Here is a 23,557-nt window from a genome sequence, read left to right on the forward strand (position 1 = left end):
ACAGCGGATGTCCAATCGCTCTATACTTGTTGCTCCGGTGACGCGCTCTCCTACACACACACACACACACTGACTGCATCATTGGTCACTGACACATTCTTCCGTCCATTGTGTGTGAGAGAGAAAGATGACAATTTTCAATTTGACAAATTAATCTGGAATTATTACTGCTGAAATATTGTTTTGACTCATTATTTCATTGCACTGGTAAAAGTAAAAAAAATAAAAATAATGTTTTATTTGCAATATAAAAATGGATCCCACTCACACGCAAGGTGATGAGGTCATGTGATGACAATGTAGCATACTAGAGTTTGAAACGTTTATTGCTGTTTATATGTTCACACAGGATACTAACAACTTATTACATGCTGGAAAGCATACACTGAATACTGCCTCCTACTATGAAAAAAATAAAAAATAAATAAAAAATTATACATATAATTTTAATTTTTTTCATAGTAGGAGGCAGTATTCAGTGTATGCTTTCCAGTATGTAATAAGTTGTTAGTATCCTGTGTGAACATAGCAATGCTCTTGAGATGTTGGAACTGTGCTGCTCTTGTGGGTAATGGTTTTTTTTTAGGTCAGCTCTGCTCAATGACTTTCTATTCCCCACCCATGAATAAAGTTTTTATCTTTAAGTAACCAGTGGGTCTAATAATGTGAGAAACAGTGACACCTGACCTTTATACGACATGGATCTCTTCCATATGCATATGCAAGAACACAACTGAGACTTATCTATAGCAAAGCAGATTTTGAAAGTGTGCCAGAGAGCGGCTGAGGGGAGATGCGTCTGATATTGATCAGTCTGTGTCTCGCTACACACACCTGCCGTCCCTTACCATCAATATACAGCGCTAATACACCATCAGGTGTAATGAGGATGAATGGGCTGTGTGTGTGTGATGTACACACTCATTTCCCCTTGGGAGAGGACATTTGCCTCTTTGCATGTTAAAGGGAAATTTCAGATGAAATTGAAATAAATCATATCTGCATGTCAATGAGCATACCGATATCATTTCTTTTTGTCTGCAAGTTATTATTTTGATCAAAGACAGATAAAATGATGATTTTGATTGTGTAAACATGCATATTTATCATTATACATGTTGATTTGCCGTTTCATTTCTCCTTTGCATTTATTTACTACAGAAGATAGATATGTAAGTAAATAGATATTCACTTAAGTCATTATTTATTCACCCTCATGTCGTTCCAAACTTTTTGCATGTATGTTTTTCCATCCTGAATACAATGACAGTTTCAAGTGACTATGACTGCAAAGCTCTAAAAAGGACAAAACCCCAATGTTATTTGGTGTCAGTAGAAAGATCCACGACAAAAACTTTAATTTATGGCATTTTTATTTTTATTATTTTTTTATTTTTTTTTATTTAAGGATCCAGCATCTCCATGACCCTACATAGGACAAGCTGTTTAGAGATTTTGTTTTGTTTTGTTTTGTTTTGTTTTGTTTTGTTTTGTTTTGTTTTGTTTTGTTTTATTTTATTTTATTTTATTTTATTTTATTTTATTTTATTTTATTTTATTTTATTTTATTTTATTTTATTTTATTTTATTTTATTTATTTATTTATTTATTTATTTATTTATTTATTTATTTATTTATTATTATTTTATTTTATTATTGTGTTTTGTTTATTTATTTATAAATGCAGTTAGGGTGAAACAGTTAGTAAACACTTTGTTCAATTTTTTTTCTGTATTCCATAAAATAAAAATAAAAAATGAATAACAACATGTTTGGAATGACATGAGGATGATTAAATAATGACTTAAGTGAATATCTATTTACTTACATATCTATCTTCTGTGGTAAATAAATGCAAAGGAGAAATGAAACGGCAAATCAACATATATAATGATAAATATGCATGTTTACACAATCAAAATCATCATTTTATCTGTCTTTGATCAAAATAAAAACTTGCAGACAAAAAGAAATGATATCGGTATGCTCATTGACATGCAGATATGATTTATTTAACAGCACTAATTGAGACAGGCATCATTAAATAAGACAGGATAAATTGCTTTAATTGTGTTATTGTCGTGTCTAACATTGCTGAGTACTAATTACTTTTCATCTGTTGCCACGGCAGCACGGCTCCGATAGCCTCGTTAATCTGCCGTGCTGTTGCGTTACTTCTCCTTTTTTCCGCGGTGAAGCCATCAGTGATTGATGCATGTGATTGACGGATGTGACACTGAAGTGAATGAACAATCCTGAAAGTGACACCCTTCAGAAGAGACAGAGAATGCTTTCCGAGAAGAGAAGGTCTGGCCGCGTTTATTACGCCTAAATCCTTTAATAGAATCTTTCTAGGATAAACTCAGTGACCGATATACGAAAGCCACAGGCGTCGGGTTGTTTTCTGAGTTATGCCTTTGAAATAATCAGTGCTTATTGCTTTTGGATGGCAAATCCAATAAAGAGCACATATTTATTTGATCAGTCTGTCTGTGGAAAAGTTGTGTTTACTGAATTGATAAGTTCAAGGAAAGTTTGTTAGGTTAGCAGCATCAAATCTAAAGATACTCTGAGTTTGTATTGAAGCGCCAAGTAGAAGGTAACTAGATATCACAGAGTACAACAACATATTATGCTTTGTTCTGAGTTGCTTTCTGTGCTTTCAGCCATTCACTGAGACTGCTGTGCTATTATTTCAATTATTTTTTTACACGCCGGCCTATTATTGTAGTTTAAGGCTGGAAACCCGCTGCTGTTTTTTTTGTTTTTTTAACCAATAATCAGAACAAAAAGCAGCTGGAGGATGATGTGTGAAATTTAATTCTTTATCTGATTCCAATGTAATTAATCAGAGTCAATTAAACTGTTATGAAGTAGAATATTTTATTTTGAAGGAGAAACTTTCTTAGAAGCTGACTGACAAAACATTGAATTTAATATGAATGTTCAGATAGCACTGTGTAAAATAGATGTGACTTACCAGGCGCATCTCTACTGAGTTTACCTCTCTTCTATTACGTTTTTAAGCTACCATTTCAAAAGTTCAACAGGTCATGTTCTGTCCAGATATGAGGTGGGATTGCGGAGGCATCGGCTTTCCCAGGCAGATTGTGTAGGCTGAAGGTGATAGGGTATATAAAAATGCCATATAAATAAGTAAGTATGATATATTTCAGATAGATTCACCCTTAAATAGCACATAAAACCAAAACAAACTGGTTGGTTGCTCTTAACTGTCACCTAGTGCTAGCGGGACGCCTAAGTTTACTTCACTATATTACAATTAAATCCTAATCTAATCATGACAAACTATATATCGTTGGAAAGGTCTAAGACTCCTAAATAGATATGTAATCACTGTTTTTTGTTACATATTATGTAGGAACAGTAATAGATGAATTTATGACAAGAGTGCACCTCAAAAAATCTAAATCTAAATCAAGTAGAAGTCGACGCACACACTTTTAATAACTGAATCTTTGGTTTTCATGCTAAAAAGTTCATCATAAAATATATAATCTAGTATTTGTCAATAAAAAATTATAAAATAATATCGCCTTTTTTTACATCACATATTTTAGTAGCTATCATAAATTAGGTATAGCTTAAAAACTCAGAATTCATCCTGTGAAACTCGTTTTGAAATTGGATGTTGCGTTACCATAAAAACTGACTCTAAATTCTTTTATCGGGCTCCTCCCCTTTTGGGCGTCGTCATGTTTCATAGTTTATGATCAAAACCTTTTCTAATGTTGACAAAACACATATTATCAGAAAGGTCTGAGTCTCAAGGTTCCATATGTTGTGACAGAAGTGACATTTGGACAGAAATGTATTAATTTGTTACGCCAGAATGCATACAATTAAATTCAATGGAATGTATGTCATCCGGTGGCTATTTTTGGTATTACGCCTAAACAAAATCTCATGGGAACTTCAATCTTTGTGATATCAACTTCAAATTTGGAACACAACTTGGTTAGACATATGGCTTTAATTTTATAGTAATGTTAGAGTAAAAAATATTTGGTAAAATATATATTTTATATAAAAGAAAAAATATTAAGTACAGTATATTTGATTTACTGTCAATTTAAACTTCCATAACTTTTTCACACTTTCATTTCAGCAATAATCCGCTGAGTGTTTTCTTTTAAACAAGACCAAACTTAGATCTATATTCCAAAGCATTCTTGAATTACAACCACTTAAGTTTGAATAGTGCATTTTAACGTCCATTCTCAAAAAGGGGAATGCCAGTTTTAAAGTGTTGGTCAGAGGGACAGCTTCTGTTGCTCATCCATGATGTGAATCTCCCGTTCCAGCACATCCCAGTGGTGCTCTATTGGAATGAGATCTGGTGACTGTGGAGGCCATTTTAGAATAGTGAACTCATTGTCATATTTGATAAACCAGTTTGAGCTTTGTGACATGGCGTGTTATCCTGCTGGAAGTAGCCATCAGAAGATGGGTACACACTGTGGTCATAAAGAGATGGACATGTTCAGCAACAATACTCAGGCTGTGGTGTTTAAACAGTGCTAAAGTTTGGTAAGAAAATATCCTCCACACCATTACACCAGCAGCAGTCTGAACCGCTGACACAAGGCAGGATGGGTCATGTTGTTGATGCCAAATTCTGACCCTACCATCTGAAATCGAGACTACGTAATGTTTTTTTCCAATCTTCTATTGTCCAGTTTTGGTGAGCCCATGTGCATATAGCTTCAGTTTCCTGGTCTTATCTGACAGGAGTGGCACCCGGTGTGTTTTCTGCCTCTGTATCAAGGTTTGATGTGTTCAGTTTGAACTTCAGCAGATTGTCTTGACCATGTCTACATACCTAAATGCGTTGAGTTGCTGCCATGTGATTGGCTGATTACTCTAGATACATAAGAAATGCTTTTCAGCATTGAATGAAATGTTTATTTATGATTAACTATCCGCCATCTTGGATATAGTTTTTTCTCTGAGCTTGTGCATTCTCCACAAAACTTTAAAAACAAAACAAGTCTCATCCTCATCTTGCAGTTCTATGGTTATCTCACTTCCCATCGTCTTATCCTAAGTTAATTTCTGACCCTTCATTTCTTTTAACTGAAATTTCCTCTATCTATTTGTCTCTCTGATTTGTTTGTCGAGCGCAGGAGTGCTGCAGTTTGTAAAAGCGGTGTAAACTCAGTAAAACACATCAGTCCCATTATCAAGAGACAACAGTGGACTGATGCTGCACCGTCCCCTTCGCACCGCTCTGGGAAATTGAAGCCATAAATTCTTTCCTCCTCAGACTCTCTCTTTCTCCGTCTCTGTTTCAGTCCCTGTGATCTCTCTGTTATTTGTAGAACAAATAAGATTCTTATATGTGGCGGAGAGCTTGTAGAGCTGTTGGCAGTACAGAAGCCTGCATCTGGAGACCATCAGGATCAATTGCCTCGATAGAGACATGAGATTTTAGCAGATCAGATAAAGAGATCAGACCAGCCTCGGGTCAGGTCTGCTTACTTTCCTAAATTAAAGTGCATAATACTTTTTTTGTATAAACTGTTTTTGTTATTTAAACGTAAAAAAAAAATCCCATTTTTGCTTTATGCGTATTTACTTTTGATATACTTTTGATTTTGCGGTGAAGCACGACCCAGAAATTTTTTAAACTGGTTACGTGAGATTCACCCTTTTAGAACAATCTCCTATTTTTGGGATTATCCTGGATTGTCGTGCTTGTGGAACATACAATTTAAACCACTCTTGGATGATTGAATCAAGGTCTCAGTCATACTGTTTTAATATCTCTTTTTCTCTTGAGGGTTATTATATTTTAATCATCTCTGGTTGTATAAAAGAAATTATTTTTCGATGAAGTAAAAAACTAAAATTTTGCAAGAAAAATCCAATTTCAGTCTTTCAAAATTTCATGATAAATTCCATGTGTTACTTGCCATTTCTTGGTAATTATTTGTGAAATTTATTAGCAATTTCAGAGTGAATTTCCCCCCCTTTTTTTCAGTGTGAGGAGATACTCAATAATACTTCAGGCAAATATCTGGACTACTCTGTAAAAAATTTATTTATTATATCAATTTACTTGAGAAGCAAAATTGTGATATTAATATATAAACAATGGATATAATTTTTGTATAAATTCAAGATATATTTTCTGATAACAAAACTTCATAGTTTACATAGTTTGGTTTCTAAATCTTGTTTTTAAGCATGTTTTGTTCATCTTTTTTTTTTTTTTTTTGCTGGATGACAAGCCAAAAATACTGATGATTATTTTTAGAGTAAAAATGTGTTGCAGGGTTGTCTTTTTGTTTTGGAACAATTTAGCTATTTCACGATAAACGTTTAACCCTCAATGAAGGCATTTTTTAATCGCTTCTGATGCTCTTTTATAAAATAGTATTCAACTTTTTTGGATCAGTTTTAATTACACTCAGACATTGGATGAGAATTTCTGGCATTATATCTATTCGGAGATGAAATGTTGCCAATGACAATTAATTTAAGTAGATGAAAAGCACATTGGCAGGTTTTCTGCTTTCTAATTTGAGTCATTTATTTTTAACTAATGAATGTATGATGCTTAACAGCAGTCTGGTCTTGTTCAGGTACAGTATGACAGTTGTAGACTGTAGAGATAATGAACACAGGTGGGAGTGATGTCATTCAGAGACTGTGGTGAGCTGTGTGACGCATAAGAGAGGTTGATGCCAGAGTATGCAGGTTTGAATCTGGCCTGTGTCATGTCCTGATGTCATTTCCCATTTTACATAATGCATATAAAAAACAGATTGAGAGATTCAGATGACGTGAGGATTGATGAGGTTTTGTGCCACTGTTAGAAACATAGGGAGCTTTTCTTTTTTCTTTTTTCTTTTGCAGCCATCTGTGTATAGTATATAAAATGTATTATTTCTTTGCATAGACCATAAAATGAGAAACTTAAAGGTATAGCGGAGGATGTTTTACTTCCTGGTGGGTAGTCTAAACTATTGGTCCTCCTAATTGTCAATCATTCTGGTGAATCAATCAAACTTTTCAAAAAGTGGAGAGGGCGGGTCTTATCTAAAATTTGGAAAGATCCTCCGCTATACCTTTAAGTTTTATAAAGACAGCTCTCTGAGTGTTTGGCATGGTAATGGAAATGACAATGTTGTGAGCAAGTAAGACATGCTGCTGCTGTACAGTATAGCATACATAAATTACCCGTAGCATATCTATACAGGTGGAGCTGGGGAAGGTGGAGGCTTTCTGAAAGCACGCTGCACTGCTAAGGCAAATGCTACCAGTATTTGAAGGTTAAGCAGGAAACTCATTGGCTACTGATACAGCAGGAACCAATCAGCTGTGCCCTATAGAGAATGATGTTTTTGCACGCATTTGAGTTAAGAGCCTATTAGCATGCGCCATATAGAGTTTCATGCCAGAACTTTGTAGTCAGCTCATAAGGTGATTTATTAATTAACATTCATGAAGTTTAATTAATTAAATTTTTCTTAACAACATATATGAACATAGACAAAATAGATTTTTGTATTTTTTTGTATTTGACTGTTGTATTAGATGAACAGTATGTGCACTTTAATAATTATCACCGCAGCAGTAATAATCTCTATTATAGGCACAAGGACACGATGTCATTTTGAATGTGTGATTCTGACTGTGAAACTTATTTCTGGTTTAATGATAATTTGTTCAATCATGTGATAAAATCATTTAATACGACATCTATGTACATTTTCTTAAAATATCTCTTAAGTAAATTTAGATGTGGCTGTGTTTATAAATGAAAGTAAATAAATACAATTATTTGTATTTTTGAACTGTTTATTTTATTCTGATTTAAATGATTAAAAAAAGTAATTGCATTTTTTTCTGCAACTGTTTAATTGTCATGGTAATAATCACAATTTCAAAAAAATATATATCTTTATGGTCCTAAAATAATATATTATATATATTTATTAAATTATGTTTTATACTGTATATATATTTATATAGATTTTTTTTTCTTTTCATTTTGGGGTGACATTATCATGGGATGATGTATAAGTAGATGGTGATGAGTTAAAGTTAAGGAAAATGTCCTTAGTCCTTAGGAGTCCGAGGGGTCCTGTCTTAAATGCTCAGCAGTTGCTGAGGATAAATCAGATGACACTTTGGCTTTGAAACAGGGAATCAGTGAAGGAGATACTGTAAAGACTGTCATGGTACTTGAGTTATGTGTCATGCTAAGAATAGCTGTTAGGTCTTAACTCAGAAGCAGTGAAGAGGTGATTTTTCATGAAATGTTATTATCGATGGTAGTATTGATCTTCTTGACATGTCGAGACACTCTAGCTTTGGAGTGTTCACATGTTAAAGCAAGACCACCTGCACTCATTTTGATGTGCTCTATTCTGTAAATGCAAGACTCACTAATCTAGACATAAATAGGAAACCCACCAGCTTTGAATGATGCATTCTTTTGTTTGTTGTGTTTGATTCCCAGCACCCCCTGCTCTCAAGCTGTCTGTGAACGAGACGTATGTGGTGGACCCAGGCCAAGACGTCACGCTGTCGTGCGAGGTGACGGCTGGGTTCCCCACGCCTACGGTCACATGGTCTCGGTACCCTGGGTCTCTCCCTCAGCGGTCCGTGATCCGAGGTGGATCCCTCACTCTCTGGTCTGTCAGTCCCGCTGATGCCGGCATCTACAACTGCACAGCCTTCAACAATGTGGGAAACCCTGCAAGAAGAACCGTCAGCCTCCTTGTGAGATGTAAGTGTGTTTGTTTTTTACACATGGGCATTGCAATTTGAGTTTGAATGTAGAAGAAAGTAGAATTCAAACAGATGGATGGATGGATGGATGGATGGATGGATGGATGGATGGATGGATGGATGGATAGATAGATAGATAGATAGATAGATAGATGGACAGATGGATGGATGGATTTATTGATTGATTTATTGATTGATTGATTGATTGATTGATTGATAGATAGATAGATAGATAGATAGATGTACAGATAGATAGATAGATAGATGTACAGATAGATAGATAGATAGATGTACAGATAGATAGATAGATAGATAGATAGATAGATAGATGGACAGATGGACAGATGGATGGATGGATGGATGGATGGATAGATAGATAGATAGATAGATAGATAGATAGATAGATAGATAGATAGATAGATAGATAGATAGATAGATAGATAGATGGACAGATAGATAGATAGATAGATAGATGGACGGATGGATGGATGGATGGATGGATGGATGGATGGATAGATAGATAGATAGATAGATAGATAGATGGACAGATAGATAGATAGATAGATAGATGGACAGATGGATGGATAGATGGACAGATAGATGGATGGATGGATTTATTGATTGATTTATTGATTGATTGATTGATTGATAGATAGATAGATAGATGTACAGATAGATAGATGTACAGATAGATGTACAGATAGATAGATAGATAGATAGATAGATAGATAGATAGATAGATAGATAGATAGATAGATAGATAGATAGATAGATAGATGGACAGATAGATAGATAGATAGATAGATAGATGGACAGATAGATGGACAGATAGATGGACAGATAGATGGACAGATAGATGGATATGGATAGTGGCAGAACACTTGTTGAGCTGAATTTCTTTAAAATACAATTCAGTAAATTCTTCTTTCTGTCATTCTAATTCAAACTATAATTCAGCCTTTTGTGGGTGTGGCCAATTCAATTCAGATTCACACTCATGATCTGAGTGTGCGCCAATTCTTCAGTTCTGAACTTTACACAACCCTGGTCTTTATTTCTGTGCGTCTGTTTGGTGGCACAGTAATGGCCTCACTTTTAACGGCTGAAATATTAGTTACATCTCAAGCTATCAGATTCAATTTAAGTTTACATATTCCTCAGACCGCTTGATTGACACGCATTTGAACGAGTTATGACTTCCCGTCTGTCTCACGCTTAGCAGAAAAATCGCAGAGCTAGATTCCTTCATATGTATGCGTGGGAGCGCGTGTTTATGTGGCGGGAGCGTGAGTTAGCGGTTGAACTGTAATTAGCTCTCTTGGCAGTGTGTGATTGTGTTAAACTCCTCAAGCCGTGAGGGTGATTCAGGAACGGCTGCCATAACGCCTGCCGTTCATCAAGGCTCAGAGCTATTCTTAGCCTCTTTAATCATTTTTATTTACTCCAATTAATTTGAGAGGAATGGAGGTAATTAGCAGTAGAATGGTCTTATTTCGTAATGCACGGGTTGCACACTGGATCCGTCTCTGTTGACGGTAATGAGCTCGCTTTGTGTCAAACACACACGCAGGTGCCGCAGACGCGTGAGCTCAGCCAATCATCCAGGTAAGGCACCCGTCTGTTGAAATGAACATATGGCGCTGAAGTTTCTGTCTCCACCAGCAGGGCCGTTTTTCATACTGTCAGAGCATAAACACGCGGCTAAGCTGTTATAGTTATAAATTGTGCTTCAGTACTAACAAATTACAGCAGTAAGGCTTGGACGGGGCTTGGCTGGGTTTGTGATACTGCCTCTGAGCTCATTATTTTCATCTTTAAAAGTAGTTTATGACAGAGCCATTATTTTTATCATGCAAATTGCACTTTTTTTCCTCATGATTACATGCACTTGTGGTGAAGCAGACCTATGAGATTGTTTCGCATTAACATGATACTGGAAAGCTGATTCTGGAAGGCAGGGCTGTATTAATATTCTTAAACATTGGGTCTGTTCTAAGTCTAAATTTTAAAGGATTAAACTTCTAAAATTAATACATTTTAAATCGCTTCGTGATTTTAACGGTAAAAGACTGTAAAAATGCTACAGTGAAAAACTGTTAATTGGTTAGCAGAAATTTTCCGTACTGTATACAGTTAATAACTATGATAGATCTAACCGTAAAATACCGTTAAATTTACAAGTCAGTGTAGAATTTACATTGAGAAACGGTAAATTGACATTCCCACAATTCCCTGCCTGACACTTTTTGTTGAAATAACTATGTTTCTTCATATTTTTTCTAATGAGTTATATACATTAGGGTTTTATGTTACATTTAATGTTGTTAAATTAATGTTTATTGCATTTTTTAAATTTCATGTGTGTTACCATGATGATGTTTAGTGTTTGTGTGAATGACACTGTGCAGTTTCTAAATGTTCGTATTAACTTTCTCAATTTGTGGAAAAGCTGCTTGTGATGAGCTTTGATTCACCACTGTGATGTATTAATGGTACAGAACAGATATTAGTGCTTTAATAGATCGGTAAATTAGCATTATATCAGATAACAAAATATTACTGTAAAATAACCTAAAATGTTGCTACTGTATTTTTTACGATAAAAAATCATGTTTTGTCCCATATTCTACTTTCCTAAATTGTCTTTGCTAGGTGATCATAAAATATCTGGCAACCACAGCTGGCAGTTTTTTTTTACCGTAAATTTAACGGACTCTATGTAGATTCATATTTTCTAGGATTGGGTGTAGTCGTAATAACCCAAATTCTTCTTGTACTTTGTTCACGTCATCTTTTTTCGCTCTCTCCATTAGCCATGAAGAACTTAACGTTCCAGATCACGCCGGACTCCAACAAAGACAGCGAGAGCATCCAGATGGGCCGAGACCTCAAACTTTCCTGTCACGTTGACGCCCAGCCTCAGGACAAGGTGAACTACACCTGGTACAAGAACGGAGTTCTCATCATCCCCACCGACAGTCTCATCGTGCTGCGCAGTGACCCAGACATGCCGCCTGGAACCAGCAGCCTTGAAATCGTGGACATGAAGTTCAGAGATCAGGCCACCTACAGCTGCGTGGCCAACTTCCCCGGGAGCAGCGTTCCTGAACTGCGAGTAGACGTGAACATCACGCAGAGCAGCGGTGAGAGTGATTGTAATACTAAAGACACGCAGGCTTTTACGACCTCACAGCTTTAGGATCTCACTTGTTGTGCTCGTACTGTGAAATGGCCCTTTGATCTGGTGCCTTCTGCTTGTTGCTGATGATGTTGTTTGCTTGTTAAAAGGTGATTTTCTTTGCTTACAAACATGAAAGACCCCATGAAATGGTTTGATGAGTGTTGTGTTTCTTCCCAGTGTATTTCCTATTGAAACTATAAAAAAAAATTGTAAATATAAAATGTATAAAGAGGTACTGCTTTTAGTCAATTTAATGGCCATTTATCAAGAGGTACTGCTTTTAGTAAATTTAATGGCCATCTATCTATCTATCTATCTATCTATCTATCTATCTATCTATCTATCTATCTATCTATCTATCTATCTATCTGTCTGTCTGTCTGTCTGTCTGTCTGTCTGTCTGTCTGTGTGTCTGTCTATATCTATCTGTCTGTCTGTGTCTGTCTGTCTGTCTGTCTGTCTGTCTGTCTGTCTGTCTATCTATCTATCTATCTATCTATCTATCTATCTGTCTGTCTGTCTGTCTGTCTGTCTGTCTGTGTGTCTGTCTATATCTATCTGTCTGTCTGTCTATATCTATCTATCTATCTATCTATCTATCTATCTATCTATCTATCTATCTATCTATCTATCTATCTATCTATCTATCTATCTATCTATCTGTCTATCTGTCTGTCTGTCTGTCTGTCTGTCTGTCTGTCTGTCTATATCCATCCATCCATCCATCCATCCATCCATCCATCCATCCATCCATCCATCCATCCATATCTGTCTGTCTGTCTATTGTTCTAGCTATAATTCTATCTATTGTTTTGTTGTTATCTCTATTGTTCTATCTGCCATCTTAGCAACTGCAAGTGTTCAAACTAAGACTCATTACTTTCAAACTTTCACACATTGAGAGCTTATCTTGACTAGTATTAATTTTCCAGGTGTCAGATTATTTAAAAAATCTACCATTGTGATAAATGTGACCTCTTTTGCCGTCTTACAAAATATTTAAAAAAGACTGCACAATGCTTTATCTGCTTCCATAAAACATTACTATATTGCAGCAATTCATCTAATAATCGGTTAGTTTGCTGATAGACCATGTCTTTTATCAGGTGTGAGAGTTTACTATGTGAATATAAAATCCCTTGATATTTGTTGTTCTTATTGCTTGTTTGGTCGAAACGTTGGAATGCTTTAAAGTTTTATGGGAGCTGATAAAGCAGTGTGCTGGTTTTTAAATCATTTTTGTTTATCTATTTATTTTTGCCATTGATAAAGACAGAAATAAACTACTACAATAGCACAAATATCTTCTCACATATACAACTTTACTATACAAAACAATGTTTATTGAGTTTTTTCTCTCACCGCTATCAGAGAGGTTAAACGGGTCTGTATGCCTCATGGATAAACCGTGATAATGTTGGAATGGTCATTCTGTTGAATTCTGGGAAATTCAGATGCCCTCATGCATTTGAGTCCTCTCTGATCTGCTCTCTCTCATCTCAGCAGGAAGCTGTTTTTTCTGAGTTCCTCTTCTTTTTTTGTTCTTGAAGCTTCGACCTTCTCTGGAGTTTCTCTGTGTTTCTGACTGCAGACCTGACATGATCAATCACATCATCTGACACTCTCTTGATCTCTCATGTTTATGATCTTTCTCTCCTTTTGTTTGAAGTCTGTCCATCCCTGTACGATCATTATTTTGTATATTTTTTCCCTTTGTGATTTGGTGTTGGTCCAGTAGATTTAACACAGTAGCTACCTAAAAAAAGTAGTTGATTCTCTCTATTTGTAATAGATTTTTTTATTGCATCACATTATTCGTCTCTTTCATGTGGTGTTCGTTTGGCAGCTGTTTTGGCCTGATATACACCTATAACATTAATATCAACCAATCAACCAATCAATCAATCAATCAATCAATCAATCAATCAATCAATCAATCAATCAATCAATCAATCAATCAATCAATCAGTTAGTCAGTCTGTCAGTTAGTCCATTTGAATATTTTTGTATGCTCTACATAGCTAGACTATAATGCCTATTTTAATATTTTATATACATATATAGATTATAAGAGTTGTCATAAAATGGAATAAATTGTTTAATTTTTATCTGCTTGATGATGGCACAAGAGGTTGCAATTTTTTATTTAAAAAAAAATTAATATCAGTTATCATCATGGGTCACTGAAGCTAAATATATATAGAAATAAGTTACAGTTGAAAATTTCGGTCTTTAATTAAAAAATCTGAGTATCTCATAACACTCCATATTTCGATTTACAAAACTCCATCTATTTGGATTTTTCCCCATTTATTTTGTTGTCCACTGATTTTTCTTGTATATAACTATTAGTTAATATAATAATAAAACAATCTCTTCTCCTTTTCCAGTCGTTCCCCCTGTTCTGAACGTGCCAGACGGAGGGGGTGTGGTCAATGTCAGTGAGGGCGGCACTGCAGATCTTGTGTGTTTGGTCGAAGGTAAGCCCCGCCCACCCGTTCTTTGGTCTCGTGCCAACAAGGACCTGCCCATGCCATCGGGGGATTGGGTGGTGGAAACACGCGATGGACGCCTGCGCCTGACCAATGTGTCGCGGGACATGATGGGAGCGTACCGCTGCCAAACCGCACCTTACAACGGCCTAAACATCAAGCGCCGACAGGGTCAGGTGCAGCTCAACGTAGAGTGTAAGTCTTTCAAATTACTAATTGACTAAATTGACTAAATTACTAATTTAAAAGAAGCTAGCTACATTGAAACTATTTTAAAGTATAGTGAGTAAATAGCATTTTCCATCCAATATCCTGTATTCTACTCAAAAGAAGTAAAATGGGTTGTGAACAATGTCGCATGTTTATGTGGGTTGGCTTATTGTTTAGTCTTCCCCCTACACTGCACAGGACTAATACTATATCAAATGTTATATAGCAGTTTTAACAGTTAAAGGGATTTAGGGCCCTATTTTAACGATCTAAGCGTACTCGGCGCAAGTGCACTTAAGACGTGTCCGAATCCAGTTTTGCTAGTTTAAAGGGTAACTCTCGCCAAAATGCAACCTAGAGTCTTTTTGTTAATCTACCTGAGGCAAACTTTCGTGTAAAAGCATAATTAGAATGGAAACTCCACTTTTAAGTTTGACCGTATTTTCGCTTTCGGTCAAATTTTCTTTTGAATGGGAGTGCTTGGGGCACTACTATTGGCGCTTTTCCATTACCAGTACCAGCTCAACTCGACTCGACTCGCCTCGTCTCGGCTCGGCTCGCTTTTCGCTCCGTTTTCCATTGCAGATAGTACCTCCACAATAGTACCTGGTCATCATAGCGACACCGCAGGTAACTACCGTGACTTAATCTTCTACGCGACACACACCCGCTACCCACACACACAGGACAATGGAGGAAATCGAGTGTATGCTGTTTTTGTTATCGCTGTTTTTTATTCAGGATACTCCGTCTGGCGCGCGCAATGATGACGCAGTGAATAGTGACGATTCTCTCTGACCAATCAGCAGTCTGCCGTGTTTTCACGTCACATTTTAGTATCGCCTCAGCTCGCTTAGAACCTCGCCGGAGGTGGTACGAAAAAAGTACCTGGAAGCAGGTACAGGTACAACTTTTACACAGTGGAAAACCAAACAAAGGCGAGTCGAGGCGAGCCGAGCCGAGCCGAGGCGAGCTGGTACTGTGTAGTGGAAAAGCGCCATAAGATAGCATCAAAAATCGCTATTTTTAAAACACTAAGAAGGCTCGACACAACATGAAACTTTGCTCAAAGTATCTCCAGGGGCTCTATACATGAACTCCAGCATTGAGAACCAGAATGCCCAATGGTGCAAATGGGTGCAAATGCATTTACTATTTAAACAACGTGGCGCAGGATGTGAAAATTATAATTTTCTGCGTCGGGCTGAAACTAGCAGAAAAAAACCTTGACTCGCGCCTGGCTCCGCATTGTGCCGGGTGTATGATAGGGCCCTTTAAAAGTAAGTAGTGAGTAAATAACACTTTCCATCCAATTTCCTGTATTCTACTCAAAAGTTGTCTGATTGCAGAAGTAAAATGGGTTGTGAACAATGTGGCATGTTTATGTGGGTTGACTTGTTGTTTTAGTCCTCCCCCTACATTGCACAGGACCGAATAGCAGTTTTAACAGTAAACGCTTCAGGGATTTATAGTTAAAGGGTTAACGCTTACAGGTTCTCCAATGTGTTCATTGGAAGTCCCTCTCTAGCCTTTCTATAAGATCACAGAAGGAAGTTATTTGGCCATTGGACACATCACATGTTATTTCTCATTTGACAGTTTGGACAAACCCCAGTGCATCAACAGCTCTCCTGTGCCTGCCTGAGAAAGGACATCTGCGGTAATGAAGTCTATCGTGAAATTGTCTCAATCGATGGCGGTGATTAGATTTGATTTGGTGCCGCACATTCTAATGTGATTTTAATCTTGATTGTAATGCGATCCACTGACTGACGATAGATTAGGTCTCCGAACGCACAACCGAACGAGCCGAAGTGACCCGCGTTTTCCATTAAGACCCAATGGGCCATTATCAATGATTTTGATCCTGCTATTTTTAGATACAGCTTTTCAGGCCATCGGGAGTGTTAATGTGTTCAGAGTTTTCATAATGCATTATGAAGCCCGCGTGGAGTGCGTTTTGAAAGTGCCAGACTAAAAAGCCTTGAATTCATTAGCGCTCTAGCTGCGCAAAACCACACAAAAGACACTCAATGCGCATCAGCCCTTTTCACACGAGCCATTAGCGGAGCAAAGCACTCTGTGCTCTCATAATGGATCCTGTGTTTGTGTTGCTTCAAAATGCAACATGTGATTACAGGACGATGCTGAATTTGAGTGTGTGTCGGTTCACTGCACAGGAGAGGAGTATCTGTCCGTGAGCATCACATAATGCAAAGAGCTTTTTGGATCTGTGGCATAGTGGCCGGGAAAACCAGTTGCTGGTTCAGGCATGAACCATTACCATTGTCACGTCAAATCACCTTCATTTATATAGTGCTTTACACAATACAGATCGTTTCAAAGCAGCTTCACTGTAACAAATAAAATGTTGCTGCCTTAAATTTTTAAGTACAATTAACTTGGATGTTTAAGTCATTTCAACTTAAATTACATTAAACTGACTTAAAAAAATGAGTTGAATCTTGTGTAACTTTGCGAGTATGACTCTCGCAGTTTGTCGGCTTGTGAATTAGCAGAACTTGCTCGCAGCCACTGCAAAACTGTTCACAAGATTTGATTGTTGAAATAAATATATAAATAATGTGTGTCTGTGTCTGTCCGCTGAATGTGACCTGCGATCTCTGGTTCCCCTACGTGGCCATAAGTCAGTATTAATAATGACAACAATAAAACTTTAGTTGCATTTAAATGTTTCCAACAAAGAAATGGATCGACTTCCTTCATTTCTAGCGGCTGAAGCCGCAGCGTGTGACACTGTTTTCATGGTAACCAGATGCATTGTGAATGAAATTCTGAAAAACTACATCGTGCAATGCAATACAATAGCTTCCCTTCCCTGCAAATGATGCCATGGAGAATGTGAATATTTAATTTTAGGGCAAAAAAAAAAAAAAGGTGCAGGTACGAGTATTAATTTCAGCATCAGTAACAGAGGGCGATCCTCTTAAGATGGAGGCGCCGGCCCAGCATGCAACGCGGTGTGACGTAGCTTCACATTCTCTAAGCAGCTCTACAGAAGATAATAGTTTTGTTGTTCAGCTCAAGTCAGGTCAGTGTTGACTGGGTTTAATTCAAATTAGTCAATTATGAAACTAATTCGATTCAGATATAAAGCAGCTCTACAGAAGATAATAATGTCATTATTCAGCTCAATTCAGTTCAAGTTTTGTTCTCATCTGATAGTGTCAGTGGAGTCAAATTATTGCTCATTTTAATGAATATTCAGTGTCTTTTAAACCCCAAACTGAGCAAACAGTGACAAAGAACCCAAACTTCATTAGGTGACCGAAATGGAGGAAAAACCTTGATGAACGTCAAATGAACGAACATGGTGTGATTTATGAATACAGGCTGCTGCAAGTCAGATTGTAGATTGTATTGTATTGTATCAAGCACTATATTATTAATAAAGGTGACTTGACTGATATTATTCAAACACACGGCATTGAACCCTAAAAATTATTCCAGGTGATCTGAGCATGCATAATTTGTGAATTGTAGTGCATTGAAAAACAGTCAGAAACTGCTAGTAGATTTAGCAAATAATTACAAAGAAACGACAAGTAACACATTGAATAAAACCAGATTTTTTTTAAATAGAAAAAGAAACTAATACAATTTTCTAGTCTACTAATCGCAACTGGAACGCAACTGTGTGAGACAGTTCTGGGAGGTAATTATACCAAATCATTTTGATGACAGACTTTCTCTCAGGCATTTCAGAACGACCAAACCAACATTTGAGATAATGTGCAATGAAATTGGTCCGCTGGTTAGTCCAGTTATCAATGTTGAGGCAAAGTCATATAGTGTATAAAAGTCTTTGCTAGCAAACTCATTTCGATATCTCTTTAGATTATGTTTATTGATCAGATGCTGTTTTGTTATCATATTCTGTGTAACAGGGGTTGTTTCAGTATGTCTTTTTTCCATCTGGCAGACGGCGTTTAGTTAAACGAGTTTGTCTCAGGTGAGCGGAGCATGTCATTGCTTGGCCTGTGATCAATTATGATAAAGGATGACAACAGCTACGTGATTTATACTGTTATTAAACAGCGCAGTCAATGAATCTGCACAGCCAGTGCAATCAGAGACAGAGTATAAATGTTGTGCATGTGACTTAAACACAATATATACCCAACATATGTAACGCAGAGCATGCTGTGAACAAATTGAGGAGTTCTTAGGAAGGATTTATGGCCTGAGAAACCCCAGAATGCTGTGTTGCAGCTTAAATGAGTGATAGCTTCATTAAGAGCTCGTATGAATCACCCTCTCCCCCACACATCTAGTCTGTCTCACATTCTCAGTCCCTTTGTTTCTATCTTCCGTCAATATCGCTGGTGTAACGGTCCCGGCTAATGTTGAGTTTGGCAGGATGGAGGCAGTTTAGAGCCCACCGCTGTGCTTCATCCCACGGCAGGTCTGATTTATGAGCCAGGTGGCTTTGCTTGTCTCTCTGGAGCTGAAGACAGGGGGATGCTGTCTAACACCCCATCCCGGAGAGACAGACAGCATCTGCCTGGAACTGAACCGCATTGAGAGGCTAGCTGGATGAATCTCTCCAAACCTGCGAGGAATAATCTCATTCTAATTGTTTTAATAAAAAAAAAATAATAAAAAATGTGTACATTACATAAATTGTAAATAATGTGCAAATAAAAAGTATTTATACATTATGGAAGTATTTATTACATGCATATTGATTTAGATAAAATATGAAAACATTGTTATTTAAAATATACATTTTATTTTAAAAGTTTTTTTAAAAATATGTAATATTAATATTTACATTTATGAAATACCTTTACGTTGAAACATTTAATTACATTTAAACATTAATTACATTTAATAATTCCGTAAATACCTGTGAATTGACGAGCACAAACTTTAGTAAATCGCATTGCATGATTCATTTAAATTCTCTCCTCCCATAAATTTTGCGTCTGAAAGGGAAACTCCTACAAATGCATATCGTCACCTTCCTAAAATAATTGGCGAAGTCATTTTTTGACAAAAATGATTTTTTTTGCATAAGTCATCTCTGGCCACCTCTGGTAAAATCGCCCACATCCTCAGTTGAACAGATCATGCAGTTCTACCCCTATAGTATAATGGCCTATGTCAAGAGTTATTTTTCAGTTTTTTTGTGTTTTCTGAGAAACCTGAAAAATTTACTTCGGCAATTATTTTAGGAAGGTACTGATATGCAATAAGGTCAGCCGCAAAAATAACCCTCTCCATGCCTCATCACAGTTATCAGTGCTATTTTTTTTTACTGCATGTCTTTAGTAAATTCTGACAGTATTTTCTTAACTCCAAAAGAAGGTTTGCGTTGGCGCAAGCTGTTAGTAAATCTGGCCCTTAATCAGTTTCATTTCCTAGTTAGGAGACAACGAGCATATGAACCGTTATATTAATTAAGCAGTAAAAACCCTTTCCCGAGCCCAAAACAAGGCGTCTGTGGATGAGAGTCCGAAACAAGGGCCGATTCATTCCGATTTATGTGGTTACATGTGAATTTTTATCCTGCTCCCAGTCGAATTACAATGAAATTATTATGGTCCGTGTGAACGCAGCTACTGTTGTTGGGTGGCTGAAGCTCTTGAAGTTTTGGCTACAGACATTTGTTCTCTCACATGAGACGGATGATTATAGTTTGATTATGGGAGCTGTTGTGTTGTGAAATAAAACGTCTGGTATAAACTTCATTATGGATATAGATTATTATGGAATAGAGGAGAGGAAATCACCTCTTTCTGTTATGTTTAGATAAACGTTTGCCATAAACTGCTTTGAAATGCAACACTGATGATAGGCCTGTCACATCAAGAGAATTTATAATGCTATATACAGTATTATTCATGGCACCTTTTGTAATGCATTTCACAACTTCACTTTTCTTTCTGTCTTGTCTGTGTCTGTTTTTCTTGCTTTCTTTCCTCACCATGTTCATGTGTTTTAAATGTAAACATTAATACAAATAATCAGTAAAATGGAAATAAACTCAGAAGGTCCAACAAAATATCATATGAGCTCTTTTATTAATTTCATTATAACTATATAATGAATATGCATAATGTATAAGTTCACGCATTCCATGGGAATTGAACTGAGTTGCTATCGCCACTGCTCTACTGTATTTTCTATTCATTTTCTATGAAGTTTGCATTACTTCTTCGCAAACTTTTGGACATGCCTAGAACATTTCTAGAAATTAATGTTAAGTAAACATCAAAAATGTATAAAATCAGTATTACAATAAATGCAAAATGATTTTGTGCAATATGCGGGGTGCAGCCAAACACTATGCTTTTGTTGTTGACAATGAAAATGATTTAATAATTAAAAGTAGTTGGTTTTTTTTTTTACTACAAAGAATTGTGCCACTTATGGAGTGATTTGGCTGGAGTACCAGTTTCTCTCCCACGCTGTTTGTTTTGTTTGTCTCAAATCCAAAGCTCAAATTAGAGAACCTAGTGGGAATTTTAAATGGGTTTCATTGTGATCATTTTGGCAGTGTTGAATCAGAGTGAACACGAGTCAGTGAAATCAGATTTGACCCTGTCTGCTTCCTTAATACACAAACCTTGTCTTACTCTGTCTATGTGTCAGGAGACAATGGAAAATGTTTGTCTTTGTTTAATCTTGTTTATTATTTAATTTTTCATCACCATGTGATAACTTGCTCTGCCTCCTACACGACTTTCCTTTTTCAACTGACGTCACCTAGTCAATTTGAGACACCATTCACAACCCAATTCACTTCTGTAATCTGACATATTTTCCAAGTGAAACAGGAAAGATGTTTTTTTTTTTTTTTATCCATCAGGAATTGGTTGGATTGTGGGAAATGTGTATAATAACCGTTTTGAGAAAGGTGTATTTTTGATGTCTATTTCACAGGGCTCTCTATTGAAGATAACCTACAACCAAAGAGTTTGTAAATCAGCCTGAAGTTAATAAGGTTTTTTAATTATTTTGTCATTGAAATCATTGAATTGAAGTTCACCGAGTTAATTACACCCTGATGCTTTGTCACAGTCTCCACACATTATTAGTTACAGTAATGCACTGTTGATGTATGCCTGAGGTGCTGTGTTGCTAATTTGCAGTCTCATCACTCCATACATGCAGAGTGTCTAACCAGATCCTGGTAGACTGTAATTAGTCACTAGCTCTAGCACACTTTATATATTGATTGCGTGCAATTAGCTGAGACAATGTGGACCCCTTCTTATTGATTCGGTTAGTAGCTTGCAATCTGTCATCTGAACGTCGTCTGCATTTGCGATGGATTCATGCAATGTGTCCTAAGTGCTTGGGTGCCGTTTATGTGGGGCTTCGTTTCCAGTAAAAATCTCAAGAGTGGTCAATTCAATGACTGTTCTTTTCCTTAAATTGATTTTCTTCCTGCAGGTGAATAAAAAACAACGCTATTTGAGAAACTTCCTCTGAAGAAATAAAGAGTTTTACCAAAGTGAACATCTTTAAAATTGTAATAGAAATCTTTTTTTCAGCACGGCAGACCAAAATAGATGCAATTGATGAAAAATGACTGCTAAACTATAATTGTGCACAAAATATGCAGCAAAAAATGTAGAAGAATAATATTGTTTTTCTCTCCACCAGACCCTCCTGTTGTGGATCCAGTCCTGCTGGATGTCCGTTCTCAAACGTCCTCGACAATCACTCTCCGCTGTGTGGTTCTCAAGTCCAATCCAAACCGAATAGTCAACGCTCGCTGGTACCGTAATGCGATGCCCATCCGAACCCCTCCGGTGGACCCTCAAAGTGTCCCTCAGCTCCGGTTCAAACTAGACACCTCTAATAACGGCACTTACGAGTGCAGAGTGAACAATGGAGTCGGCACCTCAACCTGCACCTTCAATGTGTCTGGTGAGTTGGAAAACAATTATCTTTATGAGGGTTTCAGGGCTGTTTACATGTATCATAAGGGAAAAAACATTAAATTCAAATATAGATGAGCATTATTTGGGATAATTGATCATCAATTTTTCCTTGTAGCCTTGGGTCTAATAGTCTTGAAATGCTATGACTAGTCTTACAAGTTAGTCATCTAATCTAATTTAAGTTAGTGACATAAAAAGGTAGATTGATCTGAAAAGTAAGACTGATTACCCCTTGGTTTACTGCTAGTTGGTCAGACTAGGTCTTAAGACAGCCAACTAGTTTGGCCAAGTTGGTCTACTAACCCTATTCTGGTTAACTATGATGGTTCATTAGGTCAGCTGCCAGCCGAGATGATCAACTACTTAGAAATGTGGAGTTTGATTCATGTCAGTGAATCAGATCTTTTGAATACTTTCAGGGAACCAATTCAAAAAACCTATTCAGTGCTCACTTGAAATCTTCATGTAGTCTGTTAAAGTCCCCTTGTAGTCAATAATTTATCCCTTAAAACTCATCTTTGATCACCAAAATGACATATTTAAAAGTTTTTTCCTTGACAAAAAAAAAAAATCTTCATGCCTTAAAATAGCTTGAATGTAACTCTACACCCTTGCCTCATTATACCTGGTTCTATATCACCCTGTAGCCCAAGACTGGTTTCCCACTGAAGCCAAGCAGGGCTGAGCCTGGTCAGTACCTGGATGGGAGACCTCCTGGGAAAACTAGGTTGCTGCTGGAAGAGGTGTTAGTGAGGCCAGCAGGGGGTGCTCACCCTGTGGTCTGTGTGAGTCCTAACGCCTTAGTGTAGTGATGGGGACACTATACTGTCAAAGAGCACCGTCTTTTGGATGAGATGTTAAACCGAGGTCCTGACTCTCTGTGGTCATTAAAAATCCCAAGAGTTCCTTCGGAAAAAAGAGTAGGGGTGTAACCCCGGCATCCTGGCCAAATTTGCCCATTGGCCCCTGTCCATCATGGCCTCGTAATCTTCCCC

The 23,557-nt window shown here is 36.9% G+C and overlaps 1 protein-coding gene and 1 long non-coding RNA gene across 3 annotated transcripts in view; one reads left to right on the top strand and one right to left on the bottom strand.

The window, feature by feature from the left end:
* The window catches only part of LOC309486259, a 323,243-nt gene that overhangs the window by 294,035 nt on the left and 5,651 nt on the right, over positions 1–23,557 (bottom strand). The window lies entirely within an intron of this gene.
* Positions 1–23,557, top strand: part of mdga1 (MAM domain containing glycosylphosphatidylinositol anchor 1) — a 204,117-nt gene that overhangs the window by 118,542 nt on the left and 62,018 nt on the right. For both annotated transcript variants that reach the window (XM_082153308.1, XM_082153307.1), the window contains exons 7-10: positions 8,492–8,761; positions 11,577–11,906; positions 14,335–14,631; positions 22,282–22,548. In XM_082153308.1, the coding sequence (XP_082009434.1) occupies positions 8,492–8,761; positions 11,577–11,906; positions 14,335–14,631; positions 22,282–22,548 (1,164 nt within the window). The remainder of the gene's footprint in view (positions 1–8,491; positions 8,762–11,576; positions 11,907–14,334; positions 14,632–22,281; positions 22,549–23,557) is intronic.

Source organism: Leuciscus leuciscus, assembly GCF_965113295.1.
Source record: "Leuciscus leuciscus genome assembly, chromosome: 22".
Lineage (NCBI taxonomy): Eukaryota > Metazoa > Chordata > Actinopteri > Cypriniformes > Leuciscidae > Leuciscus > Leuciscus leuciscus.